This window comes from Mixophyes fleayi, chromosome 2 (assembly GCF_038048845.1).
Source record: "Mixophyes fleayi isolate aMixFle1 chromosome 2, aMixFle1.hap1, whole genome shotgun sequence".
Taxonomy (NCBI): domain Eukaryota; kingdom Metazoa; phylum Chordata; class Amphibia; order Anura; family Limnodynastidae; genus Mixophyes; species Mixophyes fleayi.
The window spans coordinates 218,214,264-218,234,872 of record NC_134403.1 but is presented as its reverse complement, the minus strand read 5'-3'; the positions used below and the strand labels follow the sequence as shown (position 1 = coordinate 218,234,872).

Genomic DNA, 20,609 nt, shown 5'->3' with positions numbered 1-20,609 from the left:
CTGGTAATCATTTACTTCTGGAGCTATTATACATGCAGCTGAAAAAACTCGTATCTTCAAACCTTGCTTCTTTTCATAGTAAGGCTATTGCTATCAAATGGATTGCTTCCCAATAACTTGCATGTACTGATTAAATGTCATTGGTTATTGATATGTTTTTAATTAAAAAAAACTGTATCATTGCACATGTGTATTTGGTTATGCAATAGTCCTGTGTCTGCCAACCCTTCAGTAACATTGCATTGCAAAAAATTTACACCATGTGTATTATGGATGTATGTTTGCACCACAACATAAACATGTTCCAGACGAAATTCTACAATACCTAAATTCTATGTTAGCTTGATAAAACAATTCTGCACAATTGAAAATATTCCAAACAAAATATTTTTAATGATCAGTACAATGTATCTTGTATTTCTGCCTATTTCTCTAATGCATTTGTAATTTAGTGCACATGAATGCATTTCAACTTTTTAATGTTACATATTTATATCTTAAAAGGAAAATAATACATATAACCCTTTATTGTAATGGTATTACAAATATCTAATATTATCTAAATGGAGATATACATAGTCACCATTATTTTCAATGATTTTGCAAACAACAGTTAACAAGCTACATGTGATTTACTATGCAAAATAAAATTATGTTTTTGTTTTCATTGTATTATGTGTTATGTACAGCAACTGGATGAATAAATACTACAGTTTTCCCTTCAGTTCTACTAATGGGTGAGGTACGGTATGTAAAACCTGTAATAGTTATCGCTCATATTTTAAATTAATGAATGTGATCCTGTCTTTCCTGTTGTACTTAAAATTTCTGTCCACAAAATCTTCTACCTAGTCCACAGTCAAGAGTCAAGATTGAAAGATGTTGGAATAAGGGATGTGCAGTTTATTGGATACAGAAGAGGTACTGCTTTCACATTCTGGGGATCTCATGCAGCTTCCTTGGTGGGTGACTTATTGCAGCCATGTTGGATGTATCTCAGGATCTCCTTTCGGTTATCAAGGATAGTGTCAAAGCTCTCCTGAAGTCTATTCTGCTGCTCCTTCACTCGCTGCTGGAGGCTTCTGATCCACCTCAAGAGAGCCAGCCGCCTATACATTATTAATTGTGCATGGTGTTTCTCCTTTTCCTGCTCCTTTAGCTTTTCCTTGTCCTGCAGACTCTGGAAAGCTTCTGTCAGTGTTAGTGTGAAGGACTCTGAATCTGATGAGGATTCATCTTCAGAGTTTTCCATTTCAGGATCTTCCTGCTGGGTGGATGTTAGGGCTGTGGCTTTGTTGTCCTCCCATGTGTTGCCAGTAATGCTATCAGGACTATCAATGCTAAGTGAACTGCTAGCATAACCATTGTCTTCTAATGGTGAACCTGGCCATTCATTACACCCCCCTGTTGTCTCTTTAGGTAGCGTGTCCCCTCCAAACTGCATAATTTCTGCCCCTTCTGGTGGGCTCCTAACTTCTTCCTCTGAAGAAGATAAACTAATCCCTTCAGACCTACCAACTTTCAGTTGTGCCATTGCCATCTTCTTCAGATTGGTCCTATTATCTTCTAATGGAATTCGGTCTCCGTCTTTCTGTACTTTATCTTCTCTGTCTTCTTCTTCTCTTTTGTCCTGCCTCCAGTTTTCATTTTTATCATATGCCTCCTCCAAAATGTTAAAGTTGGTGTCCTGCTTTCTTTCCTTCTCACTGGGAAATGGCAGGGGCTTACTGTCATAAAATGGTGACTGGTGAGGGCTGGATTCAGGTTTCTGTATGGCAAACATTTCTTCCTACGTTCTTCTCAGTCTTTTACCTGGTAAATTAGTAAATAAATTAACATTAGCTCCTCATCATGAGATTTTACATTTTATAAACAAACATACTAGTTTGTTATATAATAGATAAAAGTAGATAGTAAAAGAAGATTTAACACATGATATGTAAACATAACGGTATCACCAAAGTACCACGTTGTTGTGAGTTGAGGGTGCCCTGCATTATTTGGGTATCAATTGAACCAGAACTCAGTTCCGCTATATCAGGGCTGTCAAACTGGTGGCCTCATGAAAACTATTTTTGTGGATCTCACCATTCCAAATAACCTCCAAGTACTAAAGTATGCTGGGGTATGCATAGCCATTCTGCTGCTAATGAAATGCAGCCCTTGTTCCCTTTATACAAACTAATAGAAACATTTATGTTTGAGTTCTGCATACTTTAGAAGACAAATATTGTAATCTTTAAGCATTACTAGATCTACTAACAAAGTAAATGCCTATATTTTTTACTTTTACATGAAGAAAATAAACTTTTATTTGAATAAATTCACATTATTGCGCTGCCCGTTTCAAACTGGCTGTCTGAGACAGCACATCCAGGATTGTAAGCAAGTTTCTAATACTATTTGTTCAGTGAACACATTGATATAATATACACCATTGATATAATATACACGAGTCCCTCTTAATTTACATTCTCAAACAGCACTTGGCTACATAATGGGAGGGCTGTATGTAAAACACAATGCAGAGCTCTCAGATATACCATTACTTTACTTAGGCTGAGTACACACTACAGAATTTTCCGATCAATGTGTTATCTACAACAATTTTGCTAACTTCTGAAAAAAAAAAAAAAACCTCCTGATCAGCATGCCGATTCATGCGTACACACTATACATGTTTTAAAAGATTTACCCTCAGGTCTGTGCTCTTCATCTATCATAACCGTCGGCTGAAAAGATCATAACTCTTTAAACTCTATGAAGATCCTGATTGTGAGTGCATACACACTGCAGGATTGGAAGGATGTCGTTCCATAGCTGAACGAGGTTTATAGTTCTGCTGGACAATCAAAGCAAAGGATGATCTGTGTTTTGGAAAGACTATCGTTCATTGTCTACACACTAATTAGTTCATTAGTGTACACACTAGGGTAATAACGTGCTGAACAGCCGTTTATCAGGTGAGTGGCCCGATACTAAGGGAGACATTTACAGTAACTGGTGCAAAGGTAAAAGGTGATCATGACAATTTCCAAAAGAGATACTACAATAGTTGCATAGGGTGCAAATGCTATGGGGCTTGCAGCTTGGTAGCCCACCTTCCCTGTCAATGCAATGCATGTAAAAAAAATATGGTTATGGAGCCCATACATATCTAGTAGCCAAATGCAGTGCTGTTTAGTAAAAGAAAGAAAACATCTGAGTGTTAGCTATGTACACCACCTCTGCTTCCTTTGCACCAGTTATGATACATTTCCCGATTAGTTCTTAATGCATTACTCACTGTTTCAGAACTAGGGTCAATAAAATACACTACATTTATAAAGCAGTGCTTCATATTATTGAACAGATTAAAAAAATTGCTCTAAAAGTACATTAGATACACTCTGAGCTCCTGATTCATTAAGGCACGCATACTGATTGCACTGTGCATTTGTTTTTAAACGCACGGAAATTAGGTATACATACACCTGAAATCAACATGGAGCGGATATGAAGATCTATGTGGTGATGAATACAGGTCTAGGTCTGCTCTGCTCTACTAGACAAGATGCTGCAGGATATATCCAATATATATGTATAAAGAATGCATAGAAATAAGCTATTCAAAAACACTATCCAAATAATGTTAATAATATTAAGGCATTTATGATGAACCAATAAAAAATACAAAAAAGTGGGTTTTTTGTTTTGTTTCATTCTTTCCATGAAATGCAGCACCCAGTGGGCCACTTTTGGTAAGCAGAACTGGCGCTGCGTGATGAATGTCTGCTGTACAAAAATACATTATACAGTTATTCCTCATTGAAAACACATGTAATAGCATGCATACACATCCGTCATCACTAGTAATCAGCACTTACTCTAGACCTGGAACAAGAGATACGGCAGAAAAACAAGTACCTGAGAGATGCCCAGCTCTTGAGATTAGCACGCCCTAACTGTACATTGACCATGAGCAAATGCACCTTCCTCGCCCTGTTCCCTCCCGGAAATCGTAGCCTGTAGTAAGTTTCTCTTTTGTGCTCGAAGCTGAATTGAACATGGCTGCATTCCGTGATGTTCTGGGCAAGTGCAGAGTGTTTTTGAGGACTGTACGCAGAAAATCACTGTTTACGTCCCTTCATGAATCAGGCCCTTAGAGCATCTGCGCATATTGTTGGTCAGTATGAGTAACATTTTGTTTCGAAAAGCATAATCAAAAATGATTTATGATGCTATAAGTGGTTGTGCTTTCAATGTAAAGCCAAATAATAGATGGTGGCCTCCAATGAATTGAACCGCCTGACTGCAAGTTGAAAGGCTTCATATTCCAAATGTTTATTTTGAGCTATCAAACAGTTGTTTTCCACAAGATACATTTTAGCCTTTAATGTGAAAGTCACATGAATAGTAAGATACAGAAATAGCAGCTCTGATCAAACTAACAGAAGGAACCTTTGTTTCTGACACCCCCAACTTGGAAAGGTCACTAATCCTTAAACAAGAGTGGTTTTGTTATAAAAAAAATATGGTTCTTTTCTTTCTAAAACCCTTTATACTGGGTAAAGGATAGTTAAATAAGTGTCACATGCTACATACACACATGCAAACATAATGTTTCCCAGGAAACATATTCTGGTCTCCATATTCTTTTATTGCCTTCTAAATTATTTTGACTTCCTTTGTTTTCAGTGGAAAGCTAGTTTTGCCCTGTGCATATCTACATTTCTGTCAGCTCTTACTTGAAGTACGAATTGCTTTATTTGACAGAGAAATTTGTAGCAATCAATATACATTATATATTGATATATGTTGAATTTGAGTACTAATTCACAATTTGCAAATCATTGCAAGTATTGCCCAAAAGGACCACCAATACCTATCAAAGTCTAATCAGGATCTATCAGATGTCTTTCAGGAGCTGTGGAAAATGTGGTATGATGATAAATATGATCTGATCATGTGTCACATCCAACTGCAGTTACTGTGTCTAAAGGGATCCAGCCATTAGGTTACAGCTAAAAAATGTATTTACAATTTTACTCTTAAGGTTGAATGAAGCCCCTGAAATTCTTATCACAGATTCAATCAAACTTTGACTCATAATTCGCAAATATCAGTGAAATTGTGATCCAGCCTAATTTGTGGTATCCCGGCTATAATCCCCTCTCCCTCATCCTTTCAGCTATCTACAGTTTCTGGGAGACAACAGGCAGCACAACACAAATCAGAGATAGGTAGGGTGTTTTAAAGTCTAAATTTAGTGATTTTAGTGTTTATCTTAGAGTTCAGATTTGTCTTTAGTATGTGTTTTTGCTTGTCTTTTAGTAAGTGTTTAGTTTTTAGTTTCCATTTATTAGGTTTTCTTCACTGGACATTAGCTCTAACACCTAGATACAGACAGATGTCTTTGCAGTGGTCCCCATTGTACTTTACCCATCCAGTGTTAGAATGTCCCAAATGACCATTGACGTTGAGCCTCCAACGCCTGCAGCATCTGCTTCAGATGTAGATTGCCAACAACCTGGAGCTAGGGGCAGATCTAGGCTTTTGTTAAGGGAGGGGCTTGTCAAGGCCTGTCATTAACCTTGCTCACTAATCTGTCAATCCAATGATTTTCACTGCCAGGACTTTTCCAGCAGTGTGTGTGTGATTTATGTAATTTTTTGTTTAATAATTTTGTTTGTGAGGATGTTTAACGAATAGATTTGGGCTTAGTGTTAAACAGTTTATAGTTTGTTTTCTGCCTCATTTTACACTTGGCTACCATCATCAATATTAATCTGAGCATCAACATCTTCATCATCATCATCATCATTTGCCAGGTCATTGCAGCTTTAGTTTGAAAATTGTTTAATTGCAGAGGACTCAATATCTATTTAGTTTAGAAAATGCAGCAGCTCATTGGGGTGATCACTCTCATTATCTTGCTGTATACAGCTTAATGACCGCTCTAGTTAAAAGGAATGGGTAAAATGTTGGTAATGTAATCATCCTTGCTATCAAAGGGACGCAACTATTTACAAATATCCTCCAACAGTTGTCATTGACTTGTTTGAAACAAGGCATTTACCACAAAATGGGGATTAAAACATATCATAATTGCTGATGTCTTTTATTTGCTGATGTAGTCCCCAAGCATAGGCATAATAGAACTCCACCTAGTTGGAAGATCACATAATCACATATGACCTGATGTTGTGGCAAATTGTTCCTTGTTTCTAATTTGCTAGATCTTTACTTGTGTAATATATATTAAATGGGCACAAACCTTAATTGGCATAATTAATATGCACTTATAAGTGTGCAATAATTTCTGTACAATGGGGATAAGCACATAAGCAAAATGGGGTGAGTAGTATTTGTCCTGACCACAGGACACCAATGATACTCAAACCATGTAACATTTTCAGTCTTTAATTGTTTGGAGGACAACTAGTGCTTAATTCCACTATTTTGCAAGGAAGGATTTTGTTATTTGTGAGTTTTGGTCCAAACTGAGTAAACATAAAGGGGCATGACCTTGGTAAGACTTCACTTGTTATTGTTTTAAAAAGCATTAAAACAAATGGTGAAGACGACATTGATGATAATGTAAATGTTGTTGGGGAGGATGAAGAAACGGTGGCTTTTAGACACTCTAGAATCACCCAGTGAGCAGTATAGAACACATATTTACCGTTGCCGTATTAAACGTTGCAACACACATCAGAGTACAAATAGATTTAGAGAGTGACCACTCTATGTTGGTAAAAATATAGGTGTTTAAAGCCAGTACAGCTTTACTTGAAAATAAGAGCAACTGGATATTTGCCATTTAAGTTCTGCCCAAGTCATCAATTCAAACCTGAAAGGCATCATTTCAAAAGCTATCAGATTTATTTTTGTTTAGGGAGAGTGGCCTTGGATGTATCTTGCTGTACTTTTTCTCTCAGTCTAATACTTTCAGCAGTGATGGCTGGCATCCATAGTCATGGCTGGTTTGTCATTTTTTGTGAGGAAATACCATTGAAGACTGAGAACTTACAGCTTGCATGTCACAATTTTCATCAGGTGCTACTTCAGTCTCAGAATGATTAGCATGTATATTATTAGCCTCATCACTATATGCAAAGGACAACAACGGTAGATGTACAATGAATATTTTCATAAATATTTTTGGAACTGCAATCTGGAGTATCAGATCTTACATGTTACTCCATAAGGTGACTATGAAAACAGGGCCAACATTCCAAACGTTGTTCCCAGGCAACCTCAACTCACCCTTAGTACACATACTGGTACTCATATAGAGGTGGCGGTACATAAGAATTTGCATACTGTGCACCAAGTATGTGTACACACACATGTTTTATGCATATCATTGACTTGCAGCTTCTTATGTTTTCAGAAATGGAATTGGAAGTTTACACAAAGTACAGCAAGGGTGTGGTCACATATTTGGTGTGGTCACATATTTGTGACACAATTAGACCTGGATGCATCCACAAATATACCCGTATATCTTGCAAGGGTGCTGGATGGCTGGTGCACAGGGCCTGATCAACCACTAGGCTGACCAGGCTGCAGCCTGGGGCGCTGGGTCCCGGGGGGCGCGGCACTGTGGGTATTTTTTTTTTTTTTTTTTTTTTTTAAATATATTTTTTTTTTAATTTTTTTTTTTTTTTTTTAATTTTTTTTTTTTCTTCATTCATTTTTTTTTCGGGGTGGGGGAGGGGGGGTCGCCGCAGGGGGGTGGAGGGCTCGACGATCAAAAGCATTGGTGGTCAGTGGTTAGCAACACACCAATCGCCAGGCTGCCTGTTGCTGTGCAGCAGACAGGAAGCAGGACGTCTTCACTTCCTATCTGCTGATCTGAGGAGAGGAGCGACGCTGGCACAACTACAGGTAAGTGAAGGGGGGAACTGCCCTGCATATCTATAGGGAGGGGGGGGGAACTGCCCTGCATATCTATAGGGAGGGGGGGGGGAACTGCCCTGCATATCTATAGGGAGGGGGGGGGGAACTGCCCTGCATATCTATAGGGAGGGGGGGGGGAACTGCCCTGCATATCTATAGGGAGGGGGGGGGAACTGCCCTGCATATCTATAGGGAGGGGGGGGGAACTGCCCTGCATATCTATAGGGAGGGGGGGAACTACACTGCATATCTATAGAGGGGGGGTAACTACCTTGCATATCTATAGGGAGGGGGGAGACTACCCTGCATATCTATAGGGAGGGAGAGGGGGCCTGTCATGCATATGTATAGGGAGGGAGAGGGGGACTGTCATACAAATCTATAGGGTGGGAGGGGGGCTGCCATGAAAATCTATAGGGAGGTAGAGAGGTTGATATGTATGAAGGAGGGCAGAGGAGGGGGGCTGATATATGTGACTGGGGGAGTTTTGATGTGACGGGGGGGGGATAGCTAGCTAGCAGAGTGGAGGTAAGGAAAATAGCTGCAAGGGGGATGGATGCAGGGTGGGAGGTAAAGAAAATGGCTGCAGCAGGGGTTAAGGAAAATGGCTGTGGGGGGGGGGTTATGGTTAAGGAAAATGGCTGCAGGGGGTATTTAAAAAATAGAGCAGCTTTGGGGGGCAGAATCTCATGATTGTGTGGTGGTCACATGGGTGGTCTCAGCAATCACTAGAATACAAAATATTAGTGAGATAGGGCTGGTAGAGGCTTGTATTTGATTGACAACAAATATTCAGATATTGCTTATATATGCCTGTCCAATGGGGTACTTTTAGCTGGCCATAATGGAGTGTTTTGTTTTAACTAAACGGCCTAATCATTCAGGGTTTGCATTATAATACATTTTTGCATTTTCAAAAAAGGACGCCAACTTTCCAGAAGCCAGCGAGAGGATAACAAAGTTGCAAGAGAGAAGAGCAAGGACAGGTAAGAGACAATGGCACAATCTGTCTAAATTTGAATGCTGGAGAATACACCTGAACATTCATATTCAGGAGTGTTCCTATACACCTATATATTCGGAGGAGGGGGATGGGGGGGGGGGGGGGGCGCTGCGGCCGTATTAGCCTAGGGCGGCCAGAACCCTTAATCAGGCCCTGCTGGTGCAACAATAAGCAATGAAGCTGATGACTATAAGCAGCGTTATCTAGCCATTTCTGATTAGCTGATTGCTGACTGACTCATCCAACTGATTGCTAAAATTGACTACTAAAATTTTAAGTGTTTCGGCTATCTATTTGCATTACTTAATTGACTCTTCTATTTGGACTACTGCAAGACAGAAGTTTCCCACTTGTTTTTTTTTTTTATATCTAGATGGTGCTAGTTACAATTTACAAATAGATAGATAGATGGATAGATAGATATCTGTCTATATATATTTATATATATATATATATATATATATATATAAAAATCTATATCTATATCTATATGGTGCTGATATCTGGCTGCCTCTTAAAGGAGAAATATGCACTTCCAGATAGACGGCAAAATAGCAAATAAAGTGGTGCCAAGGTATCAAAAACAGATGAATAATATATAAGAAAGAGAGAAGGTGGATTGTAATAATTACATGTCAAAATCGGGACCGATATATTATATAAAAAACATATAAGATCAATGTGTGTACATATATAAAAAATAATTAAGACACAGTCACCTGCATATAAATCATATGATCATTTATCTAAAATTATACAAGCTGTATAGGCGTAAGCAACTGTATTTCAGTCCATTTAATAAAGGAACAGTTTATAACAATGACTTTAAATTAGCAGCCTAGGCTTGAGTGTATATGTCCTCTGTCAGCTACTTAAACCAGTACAATGAATAGATAGCTTTTTTCCAGTCTCTTCAAATCGGTAGATTTTACTCACATTCAACCTGGGACAAACATTAATCCAAATCATGAACCAGTAGAAGGTTCTTCGCTCATCAACAGATATTTAAGTTATTACTAAGGGATCTATTTATGAATGGGTGAAAAGCACTAAATCTGGCAAAAATGTGAGTTTATTGCCAGATTTAGGGCTTCACTTTACTTAGCAAAGGTGATGAAGGCTCTAGTCGGGTATCATCGGCTTTGCAAGGATAAATCTATTATCATGTGCAGTGGCGGTTTAAATACTATACTGCCACTGTACTCCTTATTGCTAGTGTTTTCTCAGGATGGCAATAAATAAAACTTTTCTATCACTGCAATTGAAAATGGCTCTACATAAATAGACCCCTAAGTCTTCTGGCATGGATCACATTGGTCCCAGCCCCATGAAACCTTACAGTCTAATTCCCTGCCATACACACATATATACTAGTGTCCATTTTGTCTGAAGCCAATTAACCTGCCTGGAAACTGGAGCAAACCTGCATAAACATGGGAAGAACTAGTGCTGTGTGACAGCAATGCTAGCCACTGTGCCACCGTGCTGCCACATGACACCTTTTATTTTGTACAATTTTAGGTTTAGTGACCAATTCTTACTGTGTCATTGGATTAGATTTAGTAAAGCAAAGGAAAATAATAACACAAAGAAAATGACTGGGTTACTGAACATAGGGATTAGGTAAAAGCCGGAACTGCCGGAATGGTGGAACACCGGAATGAGTCAGTTTACTACAGCACCCTCTGCTGCTTGGTGTCTTGAGTGAAGCTTGTTGTGTTTTCTCTCCCTATATAGTGTATTCTGTTCTGCTATACATATATATTCTCTGTAATATGTGGAACAACTATTACACATATTATATTGCATATATATTGTGTGTGTGTGTGTGTGTGTGTGTGTGTATATATATATATATATATATATATATATATATATATATATATGTATATATATATATATATATATATATATATATGTATATATATATATATGTATGTATATAAACACATAATATATTTATATACATTTCTGTATATCATAGCTATATATTCTGTATATCATAGACCGCTGAGTGCATTACCCATCCATTCCGGCTGCCGTATTGGAGCCATGAGCACCCTAACCATCATTCTGGGTGCCGGAATGGGTCTGTCAGTACCTTAGTCATCCATTCCGGCTGCCGGGATGGAGCTATGAGGACCTTAACCACCCATTCCGGGTGCTGGAATGGGGCTCTGAGCACCTTACCCATCCATTCGGGGTGCCAGAATGGGTCTGCGAGTACTTTACCCATCCATTCCGAGTGCCAGAATGGGTCTACCAGTACCTTAGCCATCCATTCCGGCACCCGGAATGGATGGCTAAGGTACTCAGACATCTATTCCGGTACCCAGAATGGATGGCTAAGGTACTCAGAACCCCATTCCGGCAGCCCGAATGGATGGTTAGGGTACCCTGAGCCCCATTCTGGCACTTGGAATACTTCTCTAAGATACTTAGAGCCCAATTATGGCAGCCGGGCTGGATAACTAAGGTTCTCAGGCATCCATTCCAGGAATGAATGGTTAAGGTACTCAGACATCCATTCCGGGTGTCAGAATGGATGGCTAAGGTACACTGAGCCCCATTCTGGCAGTCGGAATGGATGGTTAGGGTAGTCTGAGCCCCATTCCAACTGGCGTAATGAATGAATAATGTACTCAGAGCCCCATTCCGGCACCTAGAATAATTGTCTAAGATATTGAGAGCCCCATTCTGGCAGCCGGAATGGATGGTTAAGGTGTTCAGAGCCCAATTCTGATAGTCGCAACGCAATGGATGGTCAAGGTCCTCGGAGCTCCAATGCGGCAGCTGGAATGGATGGGTAATGCAGTCAACGCTCCATTTCAATATACATTCAGCCAGGTAGAATGGATAGCTAGAATATATAGCTATGACATATTATATAGCTATATATATATATATGTATATATATATATATATATATATATATATATATATACACACACAAGTTAACCCGTGCATGATACTCATGCATTCTAGTCAAATCAAGCTACTTAAGGTGTTTAAAAGGTTCTTGTCATGCATTTGGGCCATAGCCCAGGCCTCCTCAGGGGAAGAGCGTTACTTCCCGACGTAAGCGCCCTTTTTTAACGTGGTTTTGTCCACATGTCACCACCTCATCATTCTTCTCCATCACCTCATCCTTCATTTTCATCGCCACATCTATCCAGATGTCTATCCAGACACATGGATCTCTCTCAGCGGTCCTGAGTATCACACTCCTCTCACTCTGTCACCCCCGGCAACCACCAACCACTCCCCACTGTCACCCCTGGCAACCACCAACCACTCCCCACTGTCACCCCCGGCAACCACCAACCACTCCCAACTGTCACTTCTCCTTCAAGAAATATATATATATATATTTTAAATCTTTATAAACACTTTTAACAATTAACAAATTAAATTAACAATTTAAAAACATCTTAGTATACCAAATTTCAGCCCTTTCTGAATTTTTTTTTCCACACACACTAAGAATTTAGTAGGTCAGTGTATAACTCCACCCAGCAGGTGGCGCTGCAGCTTGGTTTTATTTTTTCCACACACACACACACACACACACACACACACACACACACACACACACAGACTAACACACGCCACTAGGCATTTATATTATAGATATGCACACAATACAATATGTATGCAATATAATATGTGTAATAGTTGTTCCACATATTACAGAAAACATATCTGTGTAACAGAACAGAATGCACTATACAGGCAGAGAAAACACAGCAAGCTCCACTCAAGACACCGAAAAGCAGAGAGCGCTGCAGAGAGCCAAATCATTCCGATGTTCCGGCATTCTTGCAATTCCTGTTTATACCCACACCCCTGAACATATGCTCTTTGTTAGTAAATAATCCCTATTGTATTGATCAGAGGAACAGGCAGCAGTCAATAACAAAACTATTTACATAAACCATAGTACTCTGACAATGTCACACAATACAAATCACCAGATTACACTGTTCATTTCTTGCAGGGACATTTTTGCAAATATAATGCCAATAAACTTAACAGCATTTATCTGTAATCTATGGCTATATGAACATTAAACAAGAAATGGTGTGGCTCATGAGAGAGCTCAGTCAGTGTGTGGATGTAAAGGTGGAGCCAGATGCTGGTATTTCCTTCCTGTACTGTAAGTGTGGTGCTGAAAGGACAGCGACTGCCAGACAGCTTCCTGCTGTACAGTACATTATTGCCATGATCAACTGTATATCAGCTGTAATGCACCTTAATAAACTGACTTTCTTTATGATAGTAAATTAATTTCCATCAAATTCTATCAAAAAAAGAATTTCATAAAGAATACAAAACACTAGAATGACTAGCTATGATGCAATGCGGTGCAGAAATAACACCATAGAGAAGATTTACCCTGTGACGCAACTCTCTGTTTTAAAACTATGTACATATGACATTTGCATCCAAATAAGTGCAAGTTTACCATTCACCCTTTAATGCTTTCCCCATTAATATGTTTATGAATATATTTATTATTTAATAGACTGAAAAAGCATGAATCATTGACATGCTATGAATGGTCAAGCGGCAGTTTGAACTAAAGTGAATATTTAGCATTACATAAATCTGCTAATCTGCAATATGAGGAAATATGATAAAGTCCTTTGGAACCCCAGATGTTTCAATCCTCGCTGCAAATCACGCCAGGGGGACAGAATGCATTGAAAGCATATTAAGATACAAGTCATTTTAATCAATTCTCTCCAGTTTTGTTAAAGACAATAATTAGGTCCCAAAATATATGTGCGTGAAGAAAAGCAGTCAGGGGCCACAAAGCATAGACGATCTGTGTAGTAGGTTATTCTTGCCCTATATATACCAAATGTCGTTATTGTCTGACATGAAGCACATACAAGTGTCATTGACGCAGCAGACGCGATGAAGTAGTTAAATCAGCTGCTAACATCTCACAGCAGTAGCGTCCCTATAAATGCAACCTGTACCTTTTCAGAAAAAGACATCCAGTGTTACAGCCTATAACATACACACATCCATGCAAATTGTGAGAATTACTATGAAATGTCAACACAACAAAATGTTATGATGTGTCATCTTGTTACAATATATCACCATACATATATATGCTGAGAGTTACCATCTCTTTTACAGCAAACAGGGACAGACCTACCGATACTGTGTAGCTGTGATATCCACCCAGACTCAGTATTCAGGTTGCTTCTCCCACTGCAGCTGAAGGAACGGAAATATTTTCCTCAGCAGGAGCAGGAAAACGTCAGTGGTTACACACTTCCTATCTGGTAGAGAAATGAAACCAAGTATCAGTTCAATGCAGCCCCTGATAATTCACTGGAATCCAAAACACAATCAATCTTACAACATTCGTCATTTCCTAAAAGGACACTCATTGTTCTATGTTCTGTGCTGTTGCTGTTACATAAACAGACACTGCTTCAGGTTATGAGTGATGATATTTTGTTTGTGATTATAGCACACACTGTCATGTTACTATACAACCAAGATAAAGCATACTGTTCTAACACACCTAAATAAACTAAATAGAAAATGGAGTTCCCGGCATACAGTATAATTCAGTATAATTCTGCCAGATACATATCAATATACATGCATTAATTGGGCATTAAAGCTGCTTTAATGATTTTTCTACCTAACAGACATGCAAAACAAAGTTATGGAATTCAAAGGGCAAAAATCTAAAATCACCAAAGTATTTTTTGGAGCAAATTGAAGAGGAAAAGAATAGCCACTGCACAGGATCTGCAACCCCGTAAATTCAACAATATAGACAAAAACAGAGCGCAGTGGACTAACAGATCCTCCACAGAACTGGAAGTGCAATGTGAGTTAATTAAAACAGATTTATTAAAACAATATCATCAATATTTAAAACATGGATATTTCAATGTGTATACAAACACAGGCAGGTCTCTATTCATAGGGAGTATCAAATAATAGGTGCACCTATATTGATCAATTCTCATCTGATAGTTCTCATTCCCTTTAGACCATACTTGTTAGAAGCTCATAAGATTGGTTACCAGGTATTCGATACAATGGATACCAAATTATATATATGTATGCCCGGGACGGGGAGAGTTTTCCCACCTTATCAATAAGTCTGTATAATAGAACAGTTCGTATAACCACGATCAACGGGTCCACCCGCTTGAATGTCCCTTTTGAACACTGACACGTGTATATATTAGCAGACGATTTGGGATCGTATAGTTGTTACTAACAATCTCCTCTCGGCTAAAGCCAGGGGTCACTTCTCCCTGCTGATTCTCCTAGACCTCTCAGCGGCCTTTGACACCGTTGACCCCTCCTGCTTCACACCCTCCAGTCCATTGGCCTCTCCGGCACCGTCCTTTCCTGGTTCACCTCTTACCTTGCCGACCGTTCCTTCTCTGTTTCCACTTCTGGGTCTCTCTCCCCCTCTTCCACCTTTCCAGTTGGGATCCCACAGGGCTCTGCTCTTGGACTCTTATTCTTTTCAATATACACCTCCTTACTGGGTGAATTCATCAGCTTCTTCAGCCTCAAGTACCACCTTTATGCTGATGACACTCAACTCTACCTATCATCTCCTGATCTCTCTCCCTCCCTCCTCTCTAGGGTGTCTGCCTGCCTCTCTGCCATCTCCTCCTGGATGTCCTCTAGATTTCTTAAACTCAATGTTGCTAAAAACAAACTCATTGTCTTTCCTCCTTCTCGTACCTCCTTCCCCTCCGACCTCTCTCTCACTGTTGACAATTCCTCAATCTCTCCTGTTCCCCAACTTCGCTGCCTTGGTGTCTTCCTCAACCCCTTTCTCTATTTTACCCCTCACATTCATTCTTGCCAAATCCTGCCGCTTCCAGTTACACAACATTGCACACATTCAGCCCTTCCTCTCACAGGATGCCACCAAATCTCTCATCCACTCTCTGATTATCTCCCGCTTGGACTACTGCAACCTTCTCCTTATCGGCCACCCCCTCTCTCATCTCGCTCCTCTTCGATCTGTACTCAATGCAGCTGCTAGGCTCTGTTAGTAGTCGCCGCGACTCTCTGAGGCCCCCTGCTGGCGTCCCGGCCGTCGATATGACGACCGGGACGTCACTTCCGGTTTCCGCGTCCCAGTTGCCTGGGCAACAACAGGGACGCTCCAAGCTCCCTGTCGCGGCGCCCCGCCAGCTGGCCAATAGGCGGGCGTGTGCGCGCAGGGCTACTTAGGAGATAGCCAATCATGGCTATCTAGATGTTCAGGAGGCAGTATGTTTGGGTGGTCTGTTTATTATGCAGCTGACACTGCATTTACTATTGGCCATGAGGTACACTATCTATTTGGCCACTCCTCTGGACACTTCTAGGGCTCTTCCCTGATTGGCTGCTTGGACTATTTAAGGCAGTGAGGACTGAGCCTCACTCAGTGCTGGATTAAGGCTTTGGGGGGCCCGGGGCACTTAAGACAGGGGGGCCCCTAAGATCTAAAATTAAGGCAGTGGTTCCCAAACTTTTGCATTTTGCGGCACCATTAGAGTCTCCATAATTTTTTCAAGTCACCCCTCCAAAATAATTACTGAGCAGTCCCGTTTTATAAGTAGTTGGGTCAAAATAGCGTAATTAGGTCAGGATAGAAATACTTATTTAGTTGTATGCAAAAATAATACACATAAATCCAAGGGAAAATAATTTTTTTAGATATTTCTTTCAATTATATTTCTGTCAAAGAATAATTTACAGCTAACTCACTCTGTGCCCCTGCATCATCTGCATCCACACACTCTGTGCCCCTCTGCATCCACACACTCTGTGCCCCTCTGCATCCACACACTCTGTGCCCCTCTGCATCCACACACTCTGTGCCCCTCAACATCCTCACTCTGCCCCCTCCTTCATTCTTTTGCCCCTCCATTGCTGTTTCCTATCACCATTCCCCTCCATTTCTTTACTTACCATACTTGACCTTCTTTCTTCTATTTCTTCTGTTTTTTCTTCTTTCTTCTTACCAATTCTCCTCTCACCTGCCGCTGCTCACTGAATGTCGGGCATCATATATATATATATATTAATATTAGTACAGGTACTTGTAAATTGTACACGCACCTTTGTATAAAACGCATGTAAAATAAAGCCATTGGGTATAAGGCTATTAGCATTGACACATCCTGCATTACATCACCTACAGCCCGCAGTATGACACTTACAGCTCTTCCAGAGGGCTCGCCAAGGTTGTCTGCATAAGACAAATCATTGCTTACACAAACTAAAATACTGTACATTAAAACAATCATCAAAAGCCCACATTAAAATGGGTATTGACACCACACATTAAAACTAGCAATGATACCGCACATTAAAAATACCATTGATAACGTACACTAAAACGAACATTTATACCGCAAGCTAAAACTAGCAATGACACCGCACTTTAAAAATACAATGTATAGTGCACATTAAAACTAGCAATGATACTGCACATTTAAACTAACTTTGATAACGTAACACCAATTTTGAATATATATCTATCTATATATATATATATATATATATATATGTGTGTAGCTATGTATATATGTGCATATATATGTGTCTATATATATATATATATATATATATATATATATATATATATATATATATATATATATATATATATATATCATGCAGGACCCTCTATTTTATTAATCATTACTAAAGTAATTATCGAAGCCTGCACTTATATTAAAGCTTTAAGTAGATTACATAAATATATGTATATAAATAAATAAATATAAATTATATATAATGTACTACAATTTTATTCAAACTTTAATATAACTGGACGGCTTCAGTAATTACTTTACTAATGATTAATAAAATAGAATCTGCCACTCTGGCATTGGCTCTACCAGTCTAATATTAATGTTTAATGTATATTTATTGAAACACTACTGATAAAATAAATAATCATATCTATATACATATTTAAGAAGACCCCACATAGCATGATTATTACTTGTTTGCTTGATTAAATATGTAAAATGTAGCCACTATATATATATATATATATATATATATATATATATATATATATATAGGCATATTTAATCAAGAAATAAACATGTTATGAAGGGTTTTCTCTATATATTTATTTATGTATAATTTTTGGTTCCACTCACCTACTCTCTTCCGTCTTCATGTCGAGGAGGAGCTGCTGCAGCTGCACATGCGCAGCAGCTCCATTTTGGCCTTTTTAGATGTTACAGCAGCCGCGGTGCTGCTAACACAGAGTGGGCGCATCGCGCATGCGTCAGTAGGGACCCCGCCGCTGTTAGATGTCACGGTTGCTGTCAGTTGCTTTCAGACAGTAACTGACAGCAGAGAAGGTAATGCAGGCGGGGGGGGGGGGGCGCGGAGAGTGGGGGTCACTAGGAAAGTGGGGGGCACGGAGCGGTTGCTGTCAGTTGCTGTTAGACAGTAACTGACAGCGTGACAACAGAGGAGGTAATGCGGGCGCGGAGAAAGGGGGCACGGCGTGTTTGCTGTCAGTTGCTGTCAACTGACAGCAGGTAAAGAGGTGAAGTCATGCAGGCGGCGGGGGGCCCTCGGAGAGAGGGGGGCCCGGGGCACTTGCCCCCTGTGCCCCCCCCTTAATCCGGCTATGGCCTCACTGCCGGTTATAGCGTCCTGTCAGTGCCGGTGCTAGGGTGCATGGCGCCCTAGGCATTTTGTAAAAATCATCGCCCCCCCTGCAAAAATTGGCGCCCCCCCCTTGCAAAAATCGTCACCCTCCTCCCCCCCTCCTCCCCCCGTCTTTCCTTAGCTTGAATCACCACCGCCGCCTCTCTGCTCCGTCTCCTCCCCTCCACTCACTGACACTGTCGGGCTGTGATGATGATGTCACGGCCTGACAGTCAGTGAGTGGAGGGGAGGAGACGGAACAGAGAGGTGGCGGTGGTGAGCAATAGCCTCTTCCCCCCTCCCTGTGGATGTATCTGCATGCTGTGCGGCGGCCGTGACAGGTATGGTCAGCGGTCGCCGCACAGTTTTAAAGTAATGTTCATTCTATGGCGCCTCCAGGCGCCCTCCAGAGCCCGGCACCCTAGGCAAGTGCCTAACCTTGCCTAATGGGAGCGCCGGGCCTGCGTCCTGTTTACAGTTCCGCTGCTTGTTCTCTCTGTGCTTGGTGTTAAACCTATCATAGACTTCTCGTGTATGACCCTCGCTTGTTCCTGGACCTTGAACCTATGCTTCTGACCCTGACCATTTGCCTGAACCCGGTTTCTGCTTCTCTGCCAGTGCCCCTGACCTTTCGCCTGTCCCTGGATTCCGAACCTGTGCCTGTGCCTGTGACCTTGGTTTCCTCTGTACTTTACGCTGTCTGCTGCCGGTATCCACTCTGCCTGAACCCCACGCTGCTTACCGCCAATCATTCCATCCCTGGGTTCTCTTTATCTGGTATACAATTCTCGACCCTCTGTCAGCATGCAGCCAAGTCTGTCCCCACCACTAGGGGCTCCAGCGAACACCAGGCTTTCGGAGTAAACTCCGAGTTTTGTGGTACCGGCTGGGGAGTTCCTAACAGGCTCATCTTCCTTTCTCGCCGTTCCACTTCTGTCTCCCCCCTCTACCAAGCCCTCCACTGGCTCCCCTTCCCCTACAGAATCCTTTCCAAGCTCCTCACTCTATCTTACAATGCCCTCGCCAACTCCACTGCTCCCTACATCTCCAACCTCATCTCTATTCATACTCCATCCCACCCACTGCGATCGACCAATGATCGTCACCTCTCTTCCCCTCTGATTACTTCTTCTTATGCACGTATCAAAGACTTCTCCCGCGCCGCACCCCTTCATTGGAACAAGTGCCCTTGCTCCATCAGAACATCCCCTAATCTGTCCAGTTTCAAACAGACATTAAAATCCTACCTTTTCTTAAAAGTCTTCCAGTCACCTGCTTAACCATCCACCTGTCCGCTACCTCTCCCTCTCTTCCCTTCTTCCCCCCTTCTCGACTCTGTCTCCGTTTCACCTGTTTATCCATTTCACCCTTGTGTCTCTGTCTGTCTACCCCTCCCTTTAGATTGTACACTCCTTTCGAGCAGGGCTTTTTCTCCCCCTGTTTCCACCACTTTATACTTTGCCCACCTCCTCTTGGACCTTCTGCCCTCCAACTCTTTTCGCTTATCTCTGTTCCTCTCAGTGGCTCTTAACCTGTCATCAGCACCCACCCTTTTGGGCTCATATTACCAACTTGTACTGTTTATCCCTCACCCTCACCCTTTCTCTCTAGCTTTGCTTTGAGCACCAATAGTGCTTACTGTTAATTGTACTGTACTGTTTCACCTTGCACTGTGCTATTGTTTGTCCTTGTATGGCGCTACGGACACTTTGTGGTGCCCTATAAATAAAAATTAATAATAATAATAATAATAATAATACTGGCATAAACCCAGTGGCAGCTACCAGCAACCTATTCAATCTCACAAGGTAAACTGCCTGCTTGATATACAACCCTTTTACTGAAGCCAGTCATTCGGAAATAAATACTGCTATATGGCAGACAGCTCATATAGAATTGAACGTACAACTGTTTTTAATTTTTGTGCACCAACAACATGTATATCTATAGCAAGATATTTTCATATCGTTGCCACCTTTGTGTATTTCTTTAATCGTCATGTCCATATGGACTGCTGCAGAAAAGATGATTCCAATTTATTTAAGAGATAAACCAT

At 40.7% G+C, this 20,609-nt stretch overlaps 1 protein-coding gene across 1 annotated transcript; it reads right to left on the bottom strand.

Annotated features, from left to right (window-relative positions):
- Positions 1-368: 368 nt before the first annotated feature.
- Positions 369-14,218, bottom strand: C2H1orf216 (chromosome 2 C1orf216 homolog). The gene is made up of 2 exons (XM_075198106.1): positions 14,058-14,218; positions 369-1,812 (listed from the first exon to the last, which is right to left on the bottom strand). The coding sequence occupies exon 2, from the start codon at positions 1,781-1,783 to the stop codon at positions 947-949; it is 837 nt and encodes a 278-aa protein (XP_075054207.1). The 5' UTR covers positions 1,784-1,812; positions 14,058-14,218; the 3' UTR covers positions 369-946.
- Between the last annotated feature and the right edge of the window lie 6,391 nt (positions 14,219-20,609).

Bases quoted from the DNA above. Each gene is read 5' to 3' on its own strand.
- C2H1orf216 (XM_075198106.1), bottom strand. From the start codon at position 1,783: ATGTTTGCCATACAGAAACCTGAATCCAGCCCTCACCAGTCACCATTT.